This window comes from Aulonocara sp. 'chitande type north' Nkhata Bay, linkage group LG6 (assembly GCF_057382095.1).
Source record: "Aulonocara sp. 'chitande type north' Nkhata Bay isolate Kocher_YH1m ecotype deep benthic linkage group LG6, A_spYH_male_GT1.1, whole genome shotgun sequence".
Lineage (NCBI taxonomy): Eukaryota > Metazoa > Chordata > Actinopteri > Cichliformes > Cichlidae > Aulonocara > Aulonocara sp. 'chitande type north' Nkhata Bay.
In genome coordinates this window covers 25,482,092-25,503,786 of record NC_141349.1, presented here as the reverse complement: position 1 = coordinate 25,503,786, position 21,695 = coordinate 25,482,092, and the positions used below count along the sequence as shown (strand labels likewise).

At 41.5% G+C, this 21,695-nt stretch overlaps 1 protein-coding gene across 4 annotated transcripts in view; it reads right to left on the bottom strand.

Moving 5' to 3' along the window:
- Window positions 1–21,695, bottom strand: part of pax5 (paired box 5) — a 56,943-nt gene that overhangs the window by 18,233 nt on the left and 17,015 nt on the right. For all 4 annotated transcript variants that reach the window (XM_086295845.1, XM_086295847.1, XM_086295846.1 and 1 more), the window contains 5 exons: window positions 19,995–20,192; window positions 19,215–19,279; window positions 16,267–16,392; window positions 8,420–8,604; window positions 650–782 (listed from right to left, as the gene is read on the bottom strand). In XM_086295845.1, the coding sequence (XP_086151971.1) occupies window positions 650–782; window positions 8,420–8,604; window positions 16,267–16,392; window positions 19,215–19,279; window positions 19,995–20,192 (707 nt within the window). The remainder of the gene's footprint in view (window positions 1–649; window positions 783–8,419; window positions 8,605–16,266; window positions 16,393–19,214; window positions 19,280–19,994; window positions 20,193–21,695) is intronic.

Below are 21,695 nucleotides of genomic sequence, written 5' to 3'. Positions count from 1 at the left end.
ATCCAAAGCGTTAAGCTCTTTAAGCCCTGACAATTTTGGAGCTCCTGCCACTGCTGAGGTAGACTTAAAAAGCCTTTACTTTACTCTCTGGGTGTGTGTGTGTGTTGTTTAAATACGACTGTCAGAGCTCCAGCTAAAGCTTGACTCTAAAGTATAAAACACCAGAGTTTTGTCTTCTGACTAAAATATTTTATGGAATTTTTATGTGTGAATTATGGGATTGTGCAGCAATAGGTTAGCAGTTTTAATCCTAAAACTAAACAAACCCAAGCAATCTTTTAATTCTCTCTTTAAAAACAACAACAAACATTCACATTTTTTTCGTGTAACCAAATAGGAGGGTAGTAATTATAAAAGAATTCAAAATCTCACTCTTCATAGTACACATGCACTACTTTTTTAGTCTCTTTCATACATTAAATATCCACAACAGATCATTCCTCTAAAAGGCAAGAGCAACATGAAGAAAAGAAATGTGTACAGAAACTGATTGGAAACGGGTCATTACCAAGTGAAGCTGAGGTTGGAAAAAATAACTGAGTACAAAACTTCATGGAAAATTAACATTTATATGAAAACCCTTTATTTAGTCATTTCAAAATGTCTCTCAGAGGTGAAGTTAAGATTATTAGCTAGGTGTAACTTTTACCTGGAACTAGTGAGTAGGACTGTGGACCAGAGACGCTGGCTCCTAACTCTGCCCCTGTGCCCGGATTGGCCAAACTGTTCTTCATCTCATCCAGTCCTCCTGCTAATGAAGCCATGGCTGAATAATCTGACGTCTGGAAGAAAGGAGGAAGTAAACAAAGGGTAAACTTATTAACAAAAATCGAAAACAACAAGTACATGTTATGAGGCTAGCTTGTTGTTAGGTCTAACGCGGATGCAGTGTTTGTTACATCCTGCTACATTTTCAGCATGCTGCACTTTCCTCAGAGCAGAGAGCAAAAGCGCTTTAGAATGAACACAAACTCACAGACACACACAGACTCACACGCACATACAGAAACACACCTACAGCTGAGAGTTTATTGATCTGTTTACAAAGACAGGGATTTACTGTACAACCAAGTCCAACAGTCTATAACCACAGGATCAGCTTGCTCTTTCTCTTCATCCCTCACACACACAGGATACATAGACACCCGTATATATATCCACACATACGCGCTGGCATTACATAGACCACGGCTAACACAAAGCCTCTTGTCTCCCCAGATACCAACAACAATAAGAACTGTGATCATCTCAGCACACCTACACACGTTCTCCCAGTGGTGTTAACCCAGCATACACACACGCTGCAAAAACTTAAAAAGCACTCAGAGAAGGCTGAAGTGACAAAACAATATGTCACTGTCTGAATGTGCAGTTTCTTTAGAAACAAAATAATATTGAAGTTTAAAAAAAAGGAAGGCTGAAAAGAAATAAAGAAACATGTGATAATGTGATCCAAACAAAAAAACACTGCAAAAAAAACAAAACAAAACCCACAAGCACATGAAAGGAAATTAGCTTAACTAGCAAGACACACAAAAGAAGAAACCCAGAAAATACAACAGTATGCTCGTACAGTACACAAATGTCAAATAACTCACTGTCCACAACATGGGTTATGATCTTTGGATCATACGGACACAACTTTGAAAGAGGTCTTTAATAACCCAGCCTGGCTGAAAGGCAGTGAGATGGGTGGATAATGGAAACTGTCCGCTAACCTGTGTTTGACCCCAGCACAGAGTCACGACCCATCCATCCTCATTTCTCTACTAGACAAGTGTGTGTGTAATTATGTGTGGTCCAGACATTACTCATCATGCAGGGACTTAAATCACTGTACACAGTGACTTACTGGGGACTTACCTCTTATTGGGACAAAATCCCCGTCATGCAAATGATTACATTTTAAGGTGAATATATGTCTTTTTTGTAATGTTGGGCAGGTAGGTAAAGGTTAAAGTCATGTATTGACCTCTGAAGTCAGAGATACGCACATTGCCGTGTGTGCAATAATAATATTAATAATAATAATAATGATAATAATAATAATAATAACGAAGGCTGTGCAGAAATTGACACTTTTAAAAAAAAAAGGTTGGCTCTCAGCATCAGGGAGTTTAAGCTCATCTGTTCCTTAAAACGCAGAAAAGGAAGTAACATCATAAGTAAGTCAGTGCAGAAAAGAGGTGCACTAGAAATAAAAATGTGGGGCTTACAATAAAATATTTAAGTCCATTCCTTGGTGACTTTGAGACAAGTGATCATATAAATAAACCTTGTATTACAGCAACAAGCAAATGCAAGCAAAGCATACAGGCAAACACCATTCATTACTCTGTGGCCACAATTAAGACTGTGTGGAGTAGTACATTCAGTCGTTTGCTCATTAAATCTGTCTGTTGTGTTAATTGACTACTGCGAGGTAAGCTTTAGCTCTTTTTTTAGGTAAGAGTTCATGTCACATGAATGTTTCTGCAGCAGCGTTTTTAACCGGAAAGCCATAATGACTGAGCTAACTAAACTGCTCTCAGTCAGCTTCAATTAATTTGTGTATGTACTAAACAACCCTACTCACAGTATTGGAAAAGAGACACATATTCATCCGGAGTTCGGCAATTAAATATAAGCATATAGTGTATGATTATTGAGGGGTGGCTTAAAAAAAGCTTAGTAAGTTGGTCATTAAATTCTCCTCCTGACTGCATTTTGAAGCACACTCGACCAACACACTGAACCTCAAACTGTTCCCACTGTACGAGTAAATAAAACTGAGCAAATGAAATATTGCACTTTATCGCATGAAATTCCTTCTGTAGCTTTTCCTCCCATTCAGTTACTACTGACCTGTGTGTGTGTGTGTGTGTGTGTGTGTGTGTGTGTGTGTGTGTGTGTGTGTGTGTGTGTGTGTGTGTGTGTGTGTACACTAATGACACCAATCAGAATTTCCTTTAGGTGATGAGGTGAGAGTTTTGCACTGACCCTTTTAATGCGTCTGCATCTGTGTGTGTGGAGGTGTAAGTGTAGGCGTGTGTTTGTGCTCACTGACCTCTTAAACACCCCTGTGCTCGTCAACACACAACACAACCACTGGACTGTGACCTGCCAAATAAGAGCTTACGCAGTACACTACACACATCCTCCCTCACTCTCTCTCTCTCTCTCTTTGGACTTCAGACACACTTTTAAGCTCTCTTTTCTCTCGCACATCAAACACATCACACACATCACACCTGTAGTTTCTTCATCCAATCATATGAGCTATCACTGCTCAGCCGCCCTCCCCCCCTTTCTCTTGGCCGCTCTCTGTCTTATTATAATGGTGTCTAATGTGTCCATGTATCCGTGTGTAGATGGGGGCCAGGCAGCAGCAGCACCAGAGAAGAAGGGGTCTGCCGTGGTAATTGGCCATGATGAAGTTTGGCCAGTGGGGTGACAGGCCCGCTAAGGAAGATGGATCATTCTCATTCGCCCCCGTAAATGTTGTCAATTCCACCGCTCATACAGCGCCATCAGCCCTCATCAAAGAGGAGGGACGCAGCTGCCGGGCCATGGAGGGGTTGGGGTTTGGGGTTGGCGATGCTGATGGGGAGGGGTTATTTGGGGCAAGATGGGAGGAAGCAAGTAAAGGTGGCAGGAGGGGGACCTGGCAGATATAAAGGGTCGCTATAAAGAAATAATAAGGAATAAGGAGGAGACAGGAAATGGGGCTGAGATGGAGGGAAATGTTAATCGATTGATAAATTAGTGGGATAGAGAAAAGAATGTAGAGCAGGGCACTCAGCAGCAGCAGCATCCCACCAATATATGGTAATACTGAGAACTTGGTCATTTTTAGTTTTTCTTCTGTGACCAATGAGTTAAAGGATTTGAAGTTAACTAACTCACAAACTTTACATTGCTTTGAATCCTAAGTCTTCACATTCTTGGATCTGTCACCCAAAGTGGACTCCCAGGATCAAATTTCACTTCATTACTCCACTAAAGTTACACATCATGGACGGCACTCACTGTTTTCAGCGTTTTGTTTTCATTTTATATAAATGCAGCATGTTTTTTAGGGTATAACATACACAATTTCTCATTGGTTGATTATTGCTGTCTGCTTCGATGCATTTTCTCCTTTCTTGTTTCGTTAACTCTGTCCTCTAAAGGGTTAGCAGATAGCAGTCCTTTATCATAACACTTTAACTCTTTAAAAGCAGCTGCACTAAGTTTTAATCTCACTCGTTCTATCACTGTGTCTCTTCCACGCAGCAGCTTGGTCTGCTGAGTCAGAAATGGGACAGATGTGCCCAACCCAGCCAGAGACACACGCATAAACACAAACAAGCACACAAATACACACACAGACCGGCCCTTCTGTACCATTTGCATAATAGTATTTCCTATTTTCACCACTTCCAAAATAGCTCGTGATTTCTCCATCTCCTACTCTCTCTCTCCCATTCGTCACATTGGCTTGAGTGCTCCTGATGGAAAATTGCTTGACTATAAACAAATACAATTCCCTGAGTGGCCCACAGACTGAGACAGGGATTGTGGGGAAGGAATTTATCTGTGCTCAAACTGAGCGTGGCAGCAAGGGGAGGATACTCATTTCCAAACAGCTCCTTATGAGTCACGGGGCCGCTGTAGGCCACATGAGAGGAAGTTTTTACATATTTTATACTTAATTAATTTATCTAAGTTTTGCAGTTGTTTACTGTTATACTTCTTGTATGCATGATTTAAAAAAAAACGTTTAGTGTAGTGATTACACAATGACGCAAAGTCTGCTGTTTTTTTTTTTTTTTTTTCAAATTTGAGCAGCATGGTTGATGCGTCTGATCACACTTAAATAGTTTCAGTGTTAATAAAAAAATGTTGTGGCTTTGTGCATCTAAATCCAATCTTCACCTGAAAGCTACTTTTAACTGCGTCCAGACGCCCTTTCTGTTACAACCCCACAGAGATTTGTGTCTCCTCCTAGAAACAAAAAGTGTATCTTTTACTTTTCAGTTAAATGTGTGAACCACTACACTCTGGAGCCATCAAATTCAATCTCTAACTGCACTGTGAAATTTCCTACAGGATACTTTAATAAGCTCATGCTATAAAGCGATGAATTTAGCGTTATTTCTAGTTTCCCGACTACTTGTTTTCTCTTGATTTATTATTTGTTGTGTGGGGAAAACATTCTGCGGTCAATGATGAGACGAACTAGCTGAAATGACCTGAGATGCATTCTTCATTTTTGTGTTTAGTGCAGCAGTAAAGAGTAGACAGGAAAGAGGGGAAGACACAAAGGGTCAAGGGGCAGATTCAAACCCGGGCCGCTGCATTTCAGCCACAGGGCATCTGAGCCAAACTGGAGCCCAAGATAGAAATCCTTTTAAGTAAAGAAAAAAAATCTATAATATCAGTCTCATTTTTCTCCGTCCACATCTCAGTGTAAACTGCTTGGTACTGGGGTGGGCGTTTGGACCCAGGGCAGCACGGATGGGCGGGGGTGCTTGTCAGCCCTGCTGATTTATCACCTGGGTAATAGAAAGTGATTGAAGGGAAATTCAAATGAACTGTCTCTGACAGGCACACATGCAGACACACATACGAGCACGCACACATAAATTAATAGCGGGGCTTAATAGACTACAGGGTGAAGTGGAACAAGAGCAGGAGAGGCAGATGAGATAAAAGCAGGGCTTGTTAGGAAAGAAAGATAAAGAAAAAGGTCTGAAATAAACAGGATAGACGAGTAACTACTGCTGACAGATAAAATAAGATTTGCTTGCGAGCGGTATTGCTTTTGGTCTCTTCAAGTGGGACGAAGGAAGACAAAATAATGAGTAAGCCTCATGTTTTAGTGCAAGAAAGCTAAAAAATAATGAGGAGCTTGACGTAACCACTGAGATTACAGTTTATTAGTATAACACCTGAATCTGAGCCTCTTGCTCTTCTGTCTTTACTTTGGTTTTCACAGTTTTGGACACGTCTTTGTCCGATGCACACACACTGACACGCGTTTCGTAAAAGACGACCCCATACAAAACATCACCAGCAGGGACAAATCTGTCAGGAATGTCAGTCGCAAGGCAGGGTGACCCCCCTTGACCATAACCCCACCAATAGTGGTTACTGTGCACACTCACGCACACGTGTACACACACCTCAGCCCACATACCAAAGAGCCTAAGCTGTGGCTGTCAGCGTTAAGGCTAAGAGTGTCAATCATTCCCAGTGGGAAAAAGGGGGGTTAGCAGAGGTGGAGGACTAGATAGTCATGTAGATTTGTGTGTGTGTGTTTGTGTGCATGTGGTTGTGATTGCTTGGGTCTCTTTGTAATGCACTTCTTGAAGCCAGTTTGACCCCAGTTTGATTCCCCTATCCCAGACACCGACCCCAGTGGCTTGACCAGGCTCAGACAGGACACTGACCTATGAATCATGGGTATTATAGTCTTGAGTCCCAGTCTATAGAGCGACTACAGCCAATCCCTGTCGACCTCTCGCCCTGTGCCACTCAAGTCCCCATGTCGGTCAGAGGAAAGAGAATGGACTAAAAAGCCAAACTCTGCCCTGTAGGTCTAAGGCTGCAGCCTATTTATGCTTCCATATACTCCGACTACTCGGGAGTTTGCTTGTACTCTTGCCCTTGGCACTGACTGAATAAATAAACCAGAAGCAGTGTCAGCTTGAAAGCTCGCTGAAACAAAAATTTCATTTTGAAACATTGGCCAAATATTTCCTTAATATTGACCGTTGGGCTGCTGATTAGAAGGCATCTGAGAAAAGGTAGAGAGAATACAAATGCTAGCTTGTTGTCATTTTGTTATTCAGCATACCACTTACACCTGTCTATTCCACTCAGATTTACATTAATTTACTCCTGAGAAAGGGCGGGAGGTCAATTTAGATGCAACATTAGGACACACAGACACACCCTTTCTCGCTCTCGGTTTTCTTGTCTCGTTTTTTCTCTTTTTCTCTCACATGCAAACGATCACACGCATACGCACATTCCCAAGACGCATCAGCATGCGGACAGCGGCACTGCCGTCCAACCAAGCAGCAGGAAGTGAGGTCATAATGAGAGTCGGGTCAATATGTTCATTAACCCCTGTAGTGTGTCTACATTATAGGAACATCAATAGAGCAGGTCTGACTCATCACAGTGTCTATCAGACCAAAGAAACTCACAGCGGTTTGTCAAGCCAACAGTGAAAACACGACTTGATGCTGACACTTTGAGAGCTCAAAGCAACATGAAAGAATTGGGGAAAAGACAGGATGAGTGAAGCGCTTGGATAGAGAGAGAGCTTTTTAAAATGGGATTATTTGTTGTGCAATGTGACAGCAGTCAGCAACATTGACATGGCATGGCAAGGCATAGCAGGCAGGCTTTTTTTTTCTAAAAACAGAGACAAATATTTTATACGACAGTCAGATAAACCTTAAATGTTAACTGATAAACTACAAACTAATCTGGCTTCTGTACTATGTAAATCCCAAAATAGTCCATTACATTTTAAGCTTTCCTGCCTTACATTTTTTTCACTATCAGCAACAAAAAAAAAAAAAGAAATTTGCACCTGTGTCCACTGGAAAACCCAAATAACTGTCATATTGGTGGCAGTTTGAAACTCCTGCACACTGTCTCTTTAAACGATGTGACTTGTGCCATTCAACAGTTTTGCTCTTATTGATGGAAAGACCAAAAACAACAATGTGTTAGTCTAGCGCTGTTTGCTTTAATTTTGTTTGCATGTGTGGCACGCAACCGTTGAGCATTAGTTCTTGGATGTTTTTATTTGGAGATTCCAGGTTGGTGAAAGTAGGCCGTCTTCTAATCAAAACATATACCCTGGTGTAAAAAAAAGCGTATGCTTTTTTATATTCTGCTTATTTTTTGTCAGAGATTGTAAATAAAAAAAACACACGTTCTGAAAAGGATGAGAGGCCCTTTAACCTCTGTGCTGCAGTTACACCTACATCCCAGGTAGGCCCATGTATTATTTTCTTGACTATAACCAGAGGTTGTGAAGGGCCACGGTTAGCGGGATAAAAAAATGTATGTCTTTGAACGAGGACAAAGCACTTGTTAGGGGGGAAACATATTTGTTGCTTTGGATCTTTTCATGGTCTTGTAAACAGTAAGAAAAAAAATGTCTGAACTCAGCGAAAAAAGACTTACAGTATAGGATGGCTGAATGGCTGTTGTGCTGTGACAGTGACTTGAAGTACACTGCTGTGTCTGGTGGCCGTGAGGTGATAACACAGGAACCGCCACTTCTGCTTTAGTCAGCTCCTGTTTGTTTTTCATGAGCGGTTATCTCCTGTCACAGCTCCTATTTTTCATTAGCCCACAACTACATTCTTGTTGACTCCTAACCTCTTCCCAACCTCAGCCTCAGCCCAGAGCCTGCACGATGCCTCGCCCTTACCTTGCCAGAATCAGGGCTCACATAGAGGTCAGAGCTGGACTGGATTGGACAGGATGGCTGTCTGTCAAAGAGGCGGTCCAATACCTCGATCTGCTGTGGCGAGAATAGCTCCCCTCTCATCTGCTTCCTGAGGAAGTCCCGCCCACTGTGGCCGTGTCCATTGGCCAGCGGTGACTCCTGCAAACCTGCACAGAGAGGACAGGTGAAAGGAGAGGGGTTAGACAGGCTGTAAATGCAGAATTTTTAAGAGAGGAATGATAACTGAAAGGGAGAGGAAATGAGCAAGATAAAAGGAAGCTTTTGCGAGTCTGGTTTATGTTATGGAGGGAAAACCCAGACAGACAGCGACAGAGGAATGAAGGGAGTAGTGAAAGCGTGTGTTGACAATATAAATCACTAAGACAGATGTGGAGAAAGAAGTTAGTGGACTCAAATGAACTCCAGTGAACTGATTTAAGACTGAGCGACTTCATAGATTGTGGAGGCTCAGAGAAAATGGTATACAAATGCAATCCATTACCAAGCATACGCTGTCTCTCCTTCTTGATCTCTAAAAAGTACACTCTCTCCTCTCATATATACACACTTGTCCGTCCCCTCTCGTCGTATCACACATACACACACATCCACACAAATATATATTGCCACGGTATCAGTATTAGACTCTGAGCTCTCGTATCCTGCAGTTATTGCAAGGCTGAGGGACTGAACGAGACAATTATAAGAACTCTGAAGAGTCGCGGCCCACAAATGATTAGAGAAGAGAGAACGAGAGAAAAAGATAAAGAGAAAAAGGGGATGAGGGTGAAAATCCCCACTATAGAGCCAATTCAGCGTTCCAAACCACTCCTGAGAGCCTATTTTAGTCCTGGGGGTCACTGTGTGTTTAGTGTGTGTATGTGCGTGAATGTGTGTCCAGGGTAGTGATATGACAGACAGGTGGAGAGGGGGGAGGGGGCTTCAAATATATATATATATATATATATATATATATATATATATATATATATATATATATATATATATATATATATATATATATATATATATATATATATTTTTTTTTTTTTTTTTTTTTTTTTTTTTTCCCCATTTGGAGTGAAAATACAGATTCATTTGCACCAGACTAGTTCTAATAAATAAAAAAACTGAAGAAAGAAAGAAAAAAATGTCTGTCTAACCATATTTAACCTCAAGGGATGCTTCCTGTTTTGAAATTCTGTAGTTGTGGATAACTTTTAATACCACTACATGTAGTTACTGAGACCTGTGCTACTGCAGGGGAGACTATATTCTTTTTATAAAGGTTTGAGTGTTTGTTAAAATGTAGCATTTCAGATTTAATGACTTCAAAACTACAGAAGTGAGTTTTGCTAACCTGATTGTATAAGTCAGTGAGAATTTTAAATTACTTCTTCTTTCATTTATGAGCAGGAAACATTTTTCCTAATGACTTTGTGGTCTTATTTACTAGTTTTCAAGTTTTAATTGTATTCATTTTGTTAAATAGTTGTTACCCATCTGTATAAAATAGATGATAAATCAGAGTATAATTCACTTTGTCATAAAGAAGTAACTGAGGTTTCAACTAAGGACTGAGCTGAGACAGTGTAGTAATCTATAAGAATGACAGGTTTCCTCTTTAACATAGTTTTACTTAATCTTATTCATTCTTTATTTGTTCTAGTCACATTCCTAAAAACATAATCTAAAAAAGGTTTTACGACATAAGCAAGAATTACTGGTTTAAAGCAAAGATGCAATGGGTTTTAAGTAAGCAAGTTTAGCTAGATTACATTGAGGAAAATAAGGTGTTTTGTGAGTATACCTGAGGAGTCAGAATTAATTGATCCTTTGTACAAGATAAGAGGATTATGTAAGTGTACATTTTACATCCACAGTAGCCTAATAAGGAAACTGACAGTTTGTTTGTTTGTTTGTTTTTTCACTTTTTCCGTTGTTTTGGTTCATTATTTAAGTGATCTCTGTGCACATCCAAGAGTGACAGGCAGAACAAAGACTATGTTAAAACATTTGGTAGATTGGCATATGGCACTGTGACGATATAGAGGTTAGCACTTCTCCTCTAAGCAGGAGGTTCTGGGTTTGAAGTTGTTTGTGGGCTGTGGCCTTTCTGTGTGAAGTTTGTGTGATCGCAATGTGGCTGGATGGATTTTTTCCAATAGTCTAAAAAGTTTCAGGTTAAACTGGCTATAGGTGTGAGTGCAAATGCACCAGGTTAGACTGAAAACCTTTCCTGGATGGATGGATGGATGGATGGATGGATTACAGTCCCAGAGTTGTATAACGGTACCAAAGCTGGTTGCAAAATGTTTGCTTACAGTTTGATGTGTGTTAGCTAAATTTCAAAAGTTGATAAAAAGGATCAGTCTTGGCACAACCTGTGGCTTTGGATCAATTCAAAGACTTCTAGCAAACCTTTAAATCTTCAGACAGTATCCTACAGTGCTGTGTCACACACTAAACCTCCCTCTACATCTTCAGTACACAAAACCCTCTCTCACAAACAGAGGTTTGATCATAATCTCTCTCTCTCTCTCTCTCTCACACACACACACACACACACACACACACTCATATACAGATGCTGGGAGTAGTGTGTGTATGGTCCAGGTCTCCGGTGACAGACCAATCAGGGTGGGAGATAAAGCCAGTATGATGCTTTAGCCTGGTAACCCAAGGCAACCCATTTAATCCCACCGGCCAGTCCCCATGATGGAATTCAATTGATCAATCATGTAGCTCTGATGGCACCATTTCAGCCAGCTTATTGCTTTCTGCTTTCTCTCTGTTGCACACACAAACTCTCTCATATGTGCGCAGACACACACACACACACACAAATGCACCCTGAAAGACTGACCTGTGTCTGTCATGGTGGAGCATCCACAAAGAACCAGAGAAAGACAGAACAGGGGAGATGACAGAACCTGCTGTAATCGAGCAGTAAGAACAAAGCTTTTACTTATGATAATCAATATTGTTCATTCATCTGTATGAAGTTGTGTAAAGGTGTGTGTGTGTGTGTGTGTGTGTGTGTGTGTGTGTGTGTGTGTGTGTGTGTGTGTGTGTGTGTGTGTGTCTTGAGGTGTGCATGCATGGGCCTTGGTATGGATGTGATTGAGGCTGTGAGTGTGGGTGGGTGGGTAGCTTGATATCCGGCTGGTCTCATTGTATCCATGGATGGGTAAAGAAACTCATTGCCGTGACGGGTTAAATCCTATTCACTGTTGGATGCGCGCACACACGCACACACACACACAAACACACACACACACACAGCTGCCTCTATCTCTGTGATTCAGTCTCAGAAGGGAAGCGCTTCTCTTCCCTCTTTTTCAGAGCAGAACAAAACAAACAATGAGCCCTTATTGTTCTCTCCTTTCTGCCTTTTTCCTCTCTCTTCCGCCTTCTCTGTCTGTCTCTCTCTTTCTCCCTCCCTCCTGCCTCTCTTGCTCTCTCTCCATCACAGTCGTCTTCCATAACAGCCTGCTGCTGCCATTTTTCCCAAGAATCCAGAAGCAGTTGAATTATTAAATCCAAATACCCTAAAGAATTAGATGAGTTGTCACTTATTTGTCTGTTTTCCTGCCTGCTTATACATGCATGTCTGCAGAGGTTAGAACACCACCAGTGTGCTCCTTTTTGCTCTTGACATAGATAATCATGCTGATAGCCTAAGTGTCACAAGTCTGACCTCACAGCCCCAGCTCTTCCCTGCATGTGTGTGTGTAATGATTTTTTTTTGTCTGTGAGAGTGTGTATGTGCCTGATCCAAACTCTAGAGATCAAAGTTTTTGTAAGCCGGGAGGAGCTACGCGCGAAGGGCGACGATCCCCTCCCTCCACCCTGCATCTCTTGCTCACTCCCAGCATCTTTTATTTTGTAAGCTGCCTCATGTCACAGTGGATGCACAAGGGGGTGAGAGGTCAATCTGGCATTCTGGGTAAATGCCATTGAAACTATTTGTTGTTATATTTTGAAAAATGTGCATGACTTAAAAATACTGAGAGTGGATTTCCCCTCACAGATTTGAGGAAGAAAAAAACAGCACTCCCTTTAGTGACCGGCCCACCTGTCCTGAACTCCACATGCATGTTGGATGCTTGCACACACACACACACACACACACAGCAGCAGCAGCAGCAGCAGCAGCAGAAGCTTCAATGTGTAAAGTGAATAGGTTAAGGTACAATAGTCCCCTTTTGGCCCCAGAAGTCAAGTTCTTCCATTCACACCCATTCATCTCCTTTCTGGCCCCAGTCACCCCCAACTTCCCCTCGCTTTGGCTGGGGGCACAGGTCACCACAGGGTTTTACCCCCACAAACTCCTCCTACCAACACACAAGAACACATACATACACAACACAAGCTACTGATCCCTCCTTCCTGTGTTCACGTGCACAGCAGCTGTTTGATATGCTCATGGCTAACAGTTTCCATTGCACGCGTTGACGTCCTCACAAGCACATACAGCAGATATGATATGCAATGATATGATATAAAAAAACCAGCAATTTCATCACAACAAACTAAGCATCATTTCACTCATACTGCGCACCTTGCAACAGATTAGGATGGCCAGACCAGCTCAGCACCAGAACTACTGATTTATGTTTTACCAGTTTTAAAAGTCAATGGCCTGGAGAACACGTTCTAATGTAGATGTGTTTTTAGCAAATCGAGGGGGCAATATTGTTGACCAGATGGCAACAGTTCAATTGAGGAGTCAGTGGGGTGCCTCTTGTGAGCTAGAATATCATTTGCTTTATTTATACCTCTGTCTCTGTAGATACATTCCATTATTGAAAACATAATATTTTCCACAACACATTTAATTCAAAGAGTAAACACAATCTGCTGCAGGAATTGAGATGCTGTGGACACCAGGGAGTGTGGAGTTCAACAACATGTAGCAATGAGAGACTAAATAATTGGTGGAGGCACAAAATGAGTTGGTACCAAGTTAAAATTCAACTTCATGGGGGGTGATTGAGTGAGACAGATGCAAAGAATACCACTGACTGATGTGAGAATTATGGGAATTAGACAAGAGGTTTACCTACACTAGCAAACAGCCTGTCAGCTACAAAACAATGGATGAACCACTCTGTATGTTTACTGATGTTGGTACAGTTTACTGGCTATATTGGCAGAGTAGCAGATGATGTAGTGGGACAGAATATTTTCAGTAACAACTTGTTTTTTGTGGTCAAAAGGTTTCTTTTGTTCAGTTTATGTGGTCACTCCACATGCTCCAGTATAAGCTTATGGCTTAAGCACATTGCGAAGCAATTTGTAACTAGTTGTACTGGTTTATCAGCAGGGTTAGTGGATTTAATCATTAGGAAAAGGTATAACTTCTCATACCAGTTTAGGAAAGAGTCAATGGCCACTGTTAATCCTCTCTGTCACGTAGGAGGCTCACTAAAAGAGTATGGGCTGCATATGTAATAAAATGCCTGTTTATTAAGCATGCAGACCATGCCGCCTTAGGATCATCAGAGGATTCAGCTAACATTAACCTGCTCTAATAAATGAATTAATAAATAAAAATAAGAGCTGCAGTGTGTTTGGGGATTTTTTACACAAAAAACTCAGGAAAATTGCAACAGACTGACTCAAGGCTCCCCCCCCCCCCCCCCCCCCCCCCGCCCCCCCAAAAAATGGACCAATGGTATCATTGTTCTAAATGTGTTCTGAACTACACAAACTGTCACATTGCTGTATGTGTGATATATCCACCTGTACAAAGAGAGACAGACAAAGTCAACAAAAGAGCCTTGGTGATGTCCGGTGTGTCACTGTAGTGTACTGTGGGTTTATGCCTTCCTTCTCCGTGTGTAAGAATGTCTGCAAAGACGGGCATATGGCCGTGACTCGTCGTCAGAAGCTTGCCTTATTGTTTGCCTGTGTATGTGTTTGTCTGTCCATGTCTGTGCATGCTGTTCCCCCTGTCGCCCCTTGCCGTGTGTGTGTGTCATTATCCAGCGGGGGCTGCTCTAATGGAAGCTGTGATTAGCAATGCTGTTAATTAGACCACAGAGCCAACCGCGCAGACCTCTGGCACAGAAACGCTGCAGATAAAACACACAAGCGAAACGTGACACGGAGAGACATAATGCTCGAATGATGCTTTCTGAATGCTTCAATGAAACGAGAAGTGATACAATGTTTCGATTCGAACTGTGAAATGGAAAGTCCAGCAGCAGTCATAGAAAACCGGCAGACAGACCACACATGTAGCACATGGTGTAGTGTGTCATGCACATAAAGAACAAAGTGAAACAATAATACCGCTAATTAGGCTACAGATACTTTCCTTCAGCAACAGATCTGACTGCAGAGTTTCTGCTGAAGACAATACAGCACAGAATGGGGTGGATTAATACTTCATATTATTTATGTCAAAGAGGCATGGATGAAATCAGTCAGAGACCAGTTTCACTGTGGCCGTTCAGACTTATGATCACTAACACAGGTGAATCTGTTAATCTTTCAGTCTTTACTCTGTCAGTGAGCCAAAATGTGGACATGACAATCACTGTGCTCTGTGCAAGTGCTCTGATCTTATTCAAGAGCAGCAACTAAAATCAGAGTCCCGTCAAACTTAGTGTAAAATTTAACCGAATATATCTAAAACATTTGAATTTGATTTGTTTCTCTTCAGTTCTGTTGCGCAGATATCATACATGCACATCAAGGTAAGTCAAGGTGTGCATGCGAGATAACTTAATGAATACGAAATGTGGAAAATGTGAGGGAAAATTGCCATTTTACATTTGTTTCAAGTGTTAATGTGAGAAAAGGCAGTTTCCTCATCGTGTAGGTTCTTTGTCTGCCCCAGTTTTTAAAGTCTAGAGTGTGTCTCAAGCTTCACCGGGTGTTTAAGCCTGCTTTTAGAACACTATGTCACATTTTGCTTTTATGGATACACCAAGTCTTCTACCTCAACCTTAACTTTGTAACATATTTTGACGTTTTATGCAGTTGCAACAGAAAGACGGAGGAAACCCCAACCAGCGGATGATCGCTGAACAGGATGAGAGTGCAATTTGTTGTTATTTTGGAATGAGCTAAAACCTCATTTATCAATGGACAAACTGTTCACATAGTAAGTCAAACTTTGATCCAGTGTATCAATGATATATGTGTGCATGTCTCTATGTCTGCGTTGGGTCTAAAGTCTTTGTACTCTACTGATGGTTAAGTGGGCTGAATCCGAGCATATCAAGGTGCACCTGGGATTCACCTGGAACCTGCTGGAGTGTTCTGAAAATTCATCAGCAGTGGGAAAAAGGATCCCACACTGTATCTGTGTGTGTGTGCGTGTGTGTGTGTGTCAGGGAGAGAGAGAGCGAAATAGCCCCCAGTGGCATTCTGTCACCCCCTCTCGCTCCGACATCTGGTCCTGTCTCATTTACCGTAGGAGACCGTCTGTGTGATGGCTTTTTAATGCCACTGACACCCCCCCACACACACCCCCCCACACACACACAATCAAGCAAACACGTGGAGGCATATCAGCGTACACAAATATATACATCCAGTACCTATGAGCACATACACAAGCTCGCATATACATTAGCACGCAACATTGACCAAGTATGACAGAAGTATATGATCGATAGTGCGTGCATGAGCTGGCCTCTCGGGTTGCTATCCCATGAAACACTGTTAGTAAATAAATCTGCGTTCCTCAATGAAGATATTTTATTCACATGTCCCGTTGCTGTTGCTTGTGTGTTAGATTCTCGTGTGCCTTGTGCATCCACCAGGAAAAATTAGCAAAGTGGGACATATACAAAGCATAACTGTTTGCTCACCTTCATCCCTCTTCCTCTTGCCTACATCAGCAGCTGAGCTGATACCCAGAATGCCGCTGATGGAGTACGAGGAGCCGGCCGAGTCGCTGGTCACTGCTGAGACCTGTGTGGCTGGCACGGACGTTGCTGCAGACAGATCACATGACAATGCCAACACTTTAAAGGATATACTGAGAAAGCAAAAGAACACCCAAAAAACAGATGACTGAAATGAGGAATTACTTAATCTCAGAGTCGTATTGTAAAATAAAATGGGGGAAAGCACAACACATTTATTGTGTTATGTGGACACTTACTCTTGTAAGCTGTGTGATTTTATTAAAAAGGCATAAGTGACTCTTTAACTCACTGAAACATTTGCTTTCAATAAAACAATTACTTATAAAGAAAAGAGTGTATTTTTTAAAATGTTCATGTTTTACTTTATGATCACATCTCAGATAAAATGATAAGAAAAAGAAGACAGCAAAGTGTTTTATGAATTTCTGGCTGTTGCTGAAATATCACAGACTGTATATTTTAATGTACTGTGTCACAAAACTCTATAAACACTCACCAAAATGAACTGAATCCAATATATTTGCATGTGTCTTTGGATCTCATTTGAAAGCACAAATATTTAATTGAAAATAAACAGTAAGCTATAGTTTTTGTGCACAAAGCTCTTTCTGAGAAATTCTTCTGTGTGTCTGTGTGTGCGGATGCCTTTCAGGCTTGAAAAACAACAATCAAGTGTCCTTATTCATATATTTGTGGCATGATTGCCACACAATATAAATCTTAATTATTATTCTTTTTTAAAAAATCAATAAAAGTCCATTTTTTCTCTCTAAATTTCACTCGGTTGTATCGGCTAAATTGAAACTAAAGGAAAAGACACAAAAGACCAGCCTCTGTTAGTGTTTTGCTCTTTGTTGTCTCTTCCTTTAATCTTCCCCCTGGAGGAGACAAGTTCTTTGCCGGGTGACACAGCGACATACTTGTCACCGCTTCAGTAACACGGACACACACACGCATCCTGCAACCTCCTGACACGCAGGCACAGGCTTAAACATACAGTCGCTCACTTCTTGGTCCCTTATCTGTACCCCTGTAAGCGGACGTGGGGCTGAGTGACAGTATGGTATCCCAGGAGGGACAGAAAGGTGTGGAGACAGACATACTAATCCCCTCTCCCAGCAGACCCCCCAAACAGAGAAAGACAAGACTGAAATGGCAATAAAGAAGAAGGAGGGGGTAAAAAAGGCAGGTAAACCAGAGGATCAAAGTCCCTTCAAGCCGTTACTCTTTCGCTAACGACAAGGAGAGTATAATGAATGCATATCCCTCCTATTCCCATCACTTGATTTAGCACTTCAATTATCTGATTTTCCTTTCTCTTTCTTTTCACTCTTTTTTTTATCAGAACGTAACGCTTTTATTCTGCAAATCCAAATGTTCAATTTTCCGCCTGGGAGTGGGACCCATTTATCTGTGTAATCTGTAAGCGTGTGCGTGTGTGTCTCACTGCATCTAGGGTGTGTGTGTGTGTGTGTGTCGCTTAAATGTGAGTAAAAGGCAGGAGTCAGGGAGCAGTGTGTGTGAAATTAATTTAGATTAATAGACAATGTGCGATTATGAAGATATGAGAGACTCTGAAACACAATCCACTGCAGGGCAAAGTGAGGAAGAGAGAGAAAGGCTATCGTATCTGTGTGTACGCTGCGATATTCATCGAATAAAAGGAAATAATGTTCAAGCCATAGATGCCACAGATATAGTCTTTCAGTGTCTAACAGGATAATTAACTGTATACTGACAAAGGTTACGGGTCCTTTATTAAAAATATATAATGAGAACCTTCCGATAAGTCCTTTAATATTTGTCTGGTTTTGGATCTCATCCAGCTGCACTTAACATAATTTTAACTCGTGCTAACTAAAGCAAAAGTTTACCTGTTGCTAATATACTCAAACTTATTTTCAAACTACTATGTTGCTCAAACAAAACACAGCTGAATTAATCTGACAAAGGGGGCAGAAAGCTGTGTATCCTTCCCCACTAATCACTGCTTGTAGCAATATGGATGAAAAAAAATGTGTTTATGAATATGCATAGTGTAAAGTTTGGTGCATAGGTCACAAGAAGTCCATTAACCTATAAGTAATAATTTGGTGATGTAACTGAGAAACCGTAAATATGATCTTTTCTAGCCCGTGAGAATATGCCTCACCAGGTGCATCCTCGCTTTGAACTTGAATATCATTGTAAATAATCAATTTCCAGTCATAACCTCCAATAATCAAAGAGTTAAATGCTTGCCAGTGTTGCTAATCTAGTACCCATTTGAGAAGGAACTGATAAAGATCTCTAATGCTTTGATATTACAATGACTTGAGCATTTTTGTTGACTTATTTATGAAACAGTTATATTTAGGATGACATGGTTTCACGCCGTGGATCCCTTTGATTGTTGTTATTGGGACTATTGTACGTCTTAATAGTTACATTGTACACTACTGTAATAATGTTACCAGTGTGCTTTCGGTTACAGTCGTCATAGCGGATGGGCCAAGAATATGAAAGCTTAATATGTAACTGTTATTTTATATCCAGCCGGTCACCTTTGTTTGATCGTACCCTACCTTACTCGTTCTTCAGTCAGCTCTCGGTTGGCCCAAAAAGGCTAAATGAACCTGACCATCACACAAAACTCTGGTAAAAAAGAAACAAACCCTAAACATACTTCTTACGTGGAAAATGACAATCTAAAGCTGACTGTAAGGATGCAATGTAGATTTGGAACTTTGTGGCACATAGCATCCTGTCTTCACACAGGTCCAGAAACTCTGTTTTCTTGTTCAGCACAGAAGATCCTCTCCGGAGAGATTTACACAAAAACACTTCTTTTGTTAAAAAAAAAAATTGGCTTTGATGGCTGGAAACAGGATTTTCGAACAGCAACCTACCTAGGTTGTGAGCCGACACTGAGCCCGTTTGACCAGGCTGCTGCTGAACCTTAGTCCGGATGATCCTGCAGGAGGAGAGAGGGGATATTAGTGTGTGTGAAGTGGTTTGTGTGAGTGTGCGTGAGAGAGATCCTGAGTGACAGAGAGAACATGACCATCGTGGGAGCAAAACTGTGTATATGTGTCTGTGCGTGTGTGTGCGTGTGTGTGTGTGTGTGTGTGTGTGTGTGTGTGTGTGTGTGTGTGTGTGTGTGTGTGTGTGTGAAGTGGCTGAGGCAGGCTGACATGGCAGAGGGGCCTCACACTTCCTGCTTGGCTGCTCATGCAAGCCTTTTCTTCCTCTTTCCTTTCCTTTTTCTTCCTTTCCTCCCCTTTTTTCCTCTCCTCTCATTTCCTTTTCTCCCTTTTCCTTTCTTTCCTTTCCTTTTGTGTCTGTTTCTTTCCTTACCCCCACACACCTTCCTTCCCTTTTGTCTGCCTCTTTTGCTCACTCCTTCTCTCTCTTATTTCACCATCCCTCCCTCTCTCTCTCTGCTTCTATGCTCAGGGGAAAGGGTTGTCATTGTACCATCGTGTTGAACCACTGAGCTGCAGCCACTTCATACATATGGAGACTGGGGCCTCTTTACTATTCTCTTTTCCACTCCCAGACTCACACACAGGCACACACACACATAAAACACAGAGTATTATATTGCTCTGAGCTCTACCAATAGGCTGTACCTGTTGCTATACGCCCAAACTCAAACAAACATACACAAAGCATGCAGACCGTCGTACCTGTTAATGGAGCTGACGCTGGGAACACTGTCGTTGTCACAAACTCTCTCTGCTAGGAGCCTGTCCCGGATCTCCCAGGCAAACATGGTGGGGTTTTGGCGTTTGTAATCGGCGATTTTGTCGACCACTTTTGGTGTAGCAACCTTTGGTTTGGATCCCCCAATTACCCCAGGGCGGATACTGCCCGTTTCATAGTACCTGCCAATTAAAAGACACTTGCATTGATCATACGGGGAGGAACGAGAGGACAAGTTAATAGAATCATATGGAATATGAAATCTGCAAATTCTGTTTTTAGTTCGTTTTTTTATGCATACAGCTCCTTATTAAAATGTGCCAAATCCAAACCTGAAAAAAAACTTTAATTAAAAAAACATAAAAGAGAAACAAGGCCGAGTTTAGTTGGGTTAAAGTACTTAATCAAGATTGTGCCGCCGCATCTGAAAATATTTCAGTTCAAGTTTCCATCCAAATAAGAATCTGAACATGCTTTTTTTTAAAAGCATGAGGTTGGTGCTCTTCTATACTTTCCTCATTTTCTCAAATATACATCAACAGGTGTGGAGTCAGATCTCGAGGCTCTTCACAGCACGAGGACAGTGAATAAACTAACACAGAGCCCAACAGTGTGGCTTTTTTTCTGTGTTTTTAACAGCGAATGGACAACAATGTAGGTCAGTGGCAGAGAGGAATAAGATACAAATGTGAAGGATTTTTTTAAAATAAATTTCTCGTATCGGTGTCCTTATCCTTTAACTCCTCTTCTTTCACCTATTGAAGCTGAAAAGTGGCCAGGTAATTTCTGTGACAGAATCAAATATGCTGAAATAATTATTGGGAGTTCTGTTTCACTGCTAAATCGAGTAGAAGGGGAATCTAGACTCCAAAGAACCCAGATATAACATAAAGCAGCTTTCTGCTTTACTGCCCCTCTACTTCACCTCTCTTGGTGGTGGTTTGAACATTGCTCCACTTGGACTCAGCTATTTTCCCTTCAAGCTCTCCAACAGAGGAATGACCTTCCCTCCTGTGGTCAGGACTTATTTCTGGATTACACACCAAACATTGGACGTGCTCCTCCTGTCTAAGGTCTTTTTTCCACTCACGATAGACAGCTAACCCCCCCCCCCCCCCCCCCCCCGAGTCTGTCATGTTGCCATGTCAATTAAAATAGTTTTTGTAGCCTGTAAATCTTCTTAGTGTCCAAATTTTTTGATCACTTGTGGTTCTTGTCCTAATTTGCTTAATTTGAGGTATGAAATGGGTGTGATTATTTGCTAATCCTCCATCAGCTGCATCTTTTTTTTTTAATTGAATTTGAATTTCAAACAGAACTTTTTATTTGGGTAATTCTGACAATTGAAACTCCGTGTTGGTTTGGGCTGATCTTTTGATGTGGCGAGGAATCACATCGCATAAAGCAGGGAAGATCGCAAAAACAGCTTCAGTGCCCATGCGCTGCATGGACTTATGAATATTGCATTGCTCAGAATGCAATGAATGTTTGGCCCAAAGGTGGCTCATATCTGCCCACATGTGAATTCAGTCACAGTTCTCCTTAAAATGAGCCTGATGCCAGTTGTGTCATAACTTTTGGGATATTTTTGGCCACATAATACTTTCTAGGGATGTACCTGCCCAACAGCTGTGGAAAGTACCCCAGATGAGGTCCAAATGTGTCTGCTATATAGGCTTAAAATC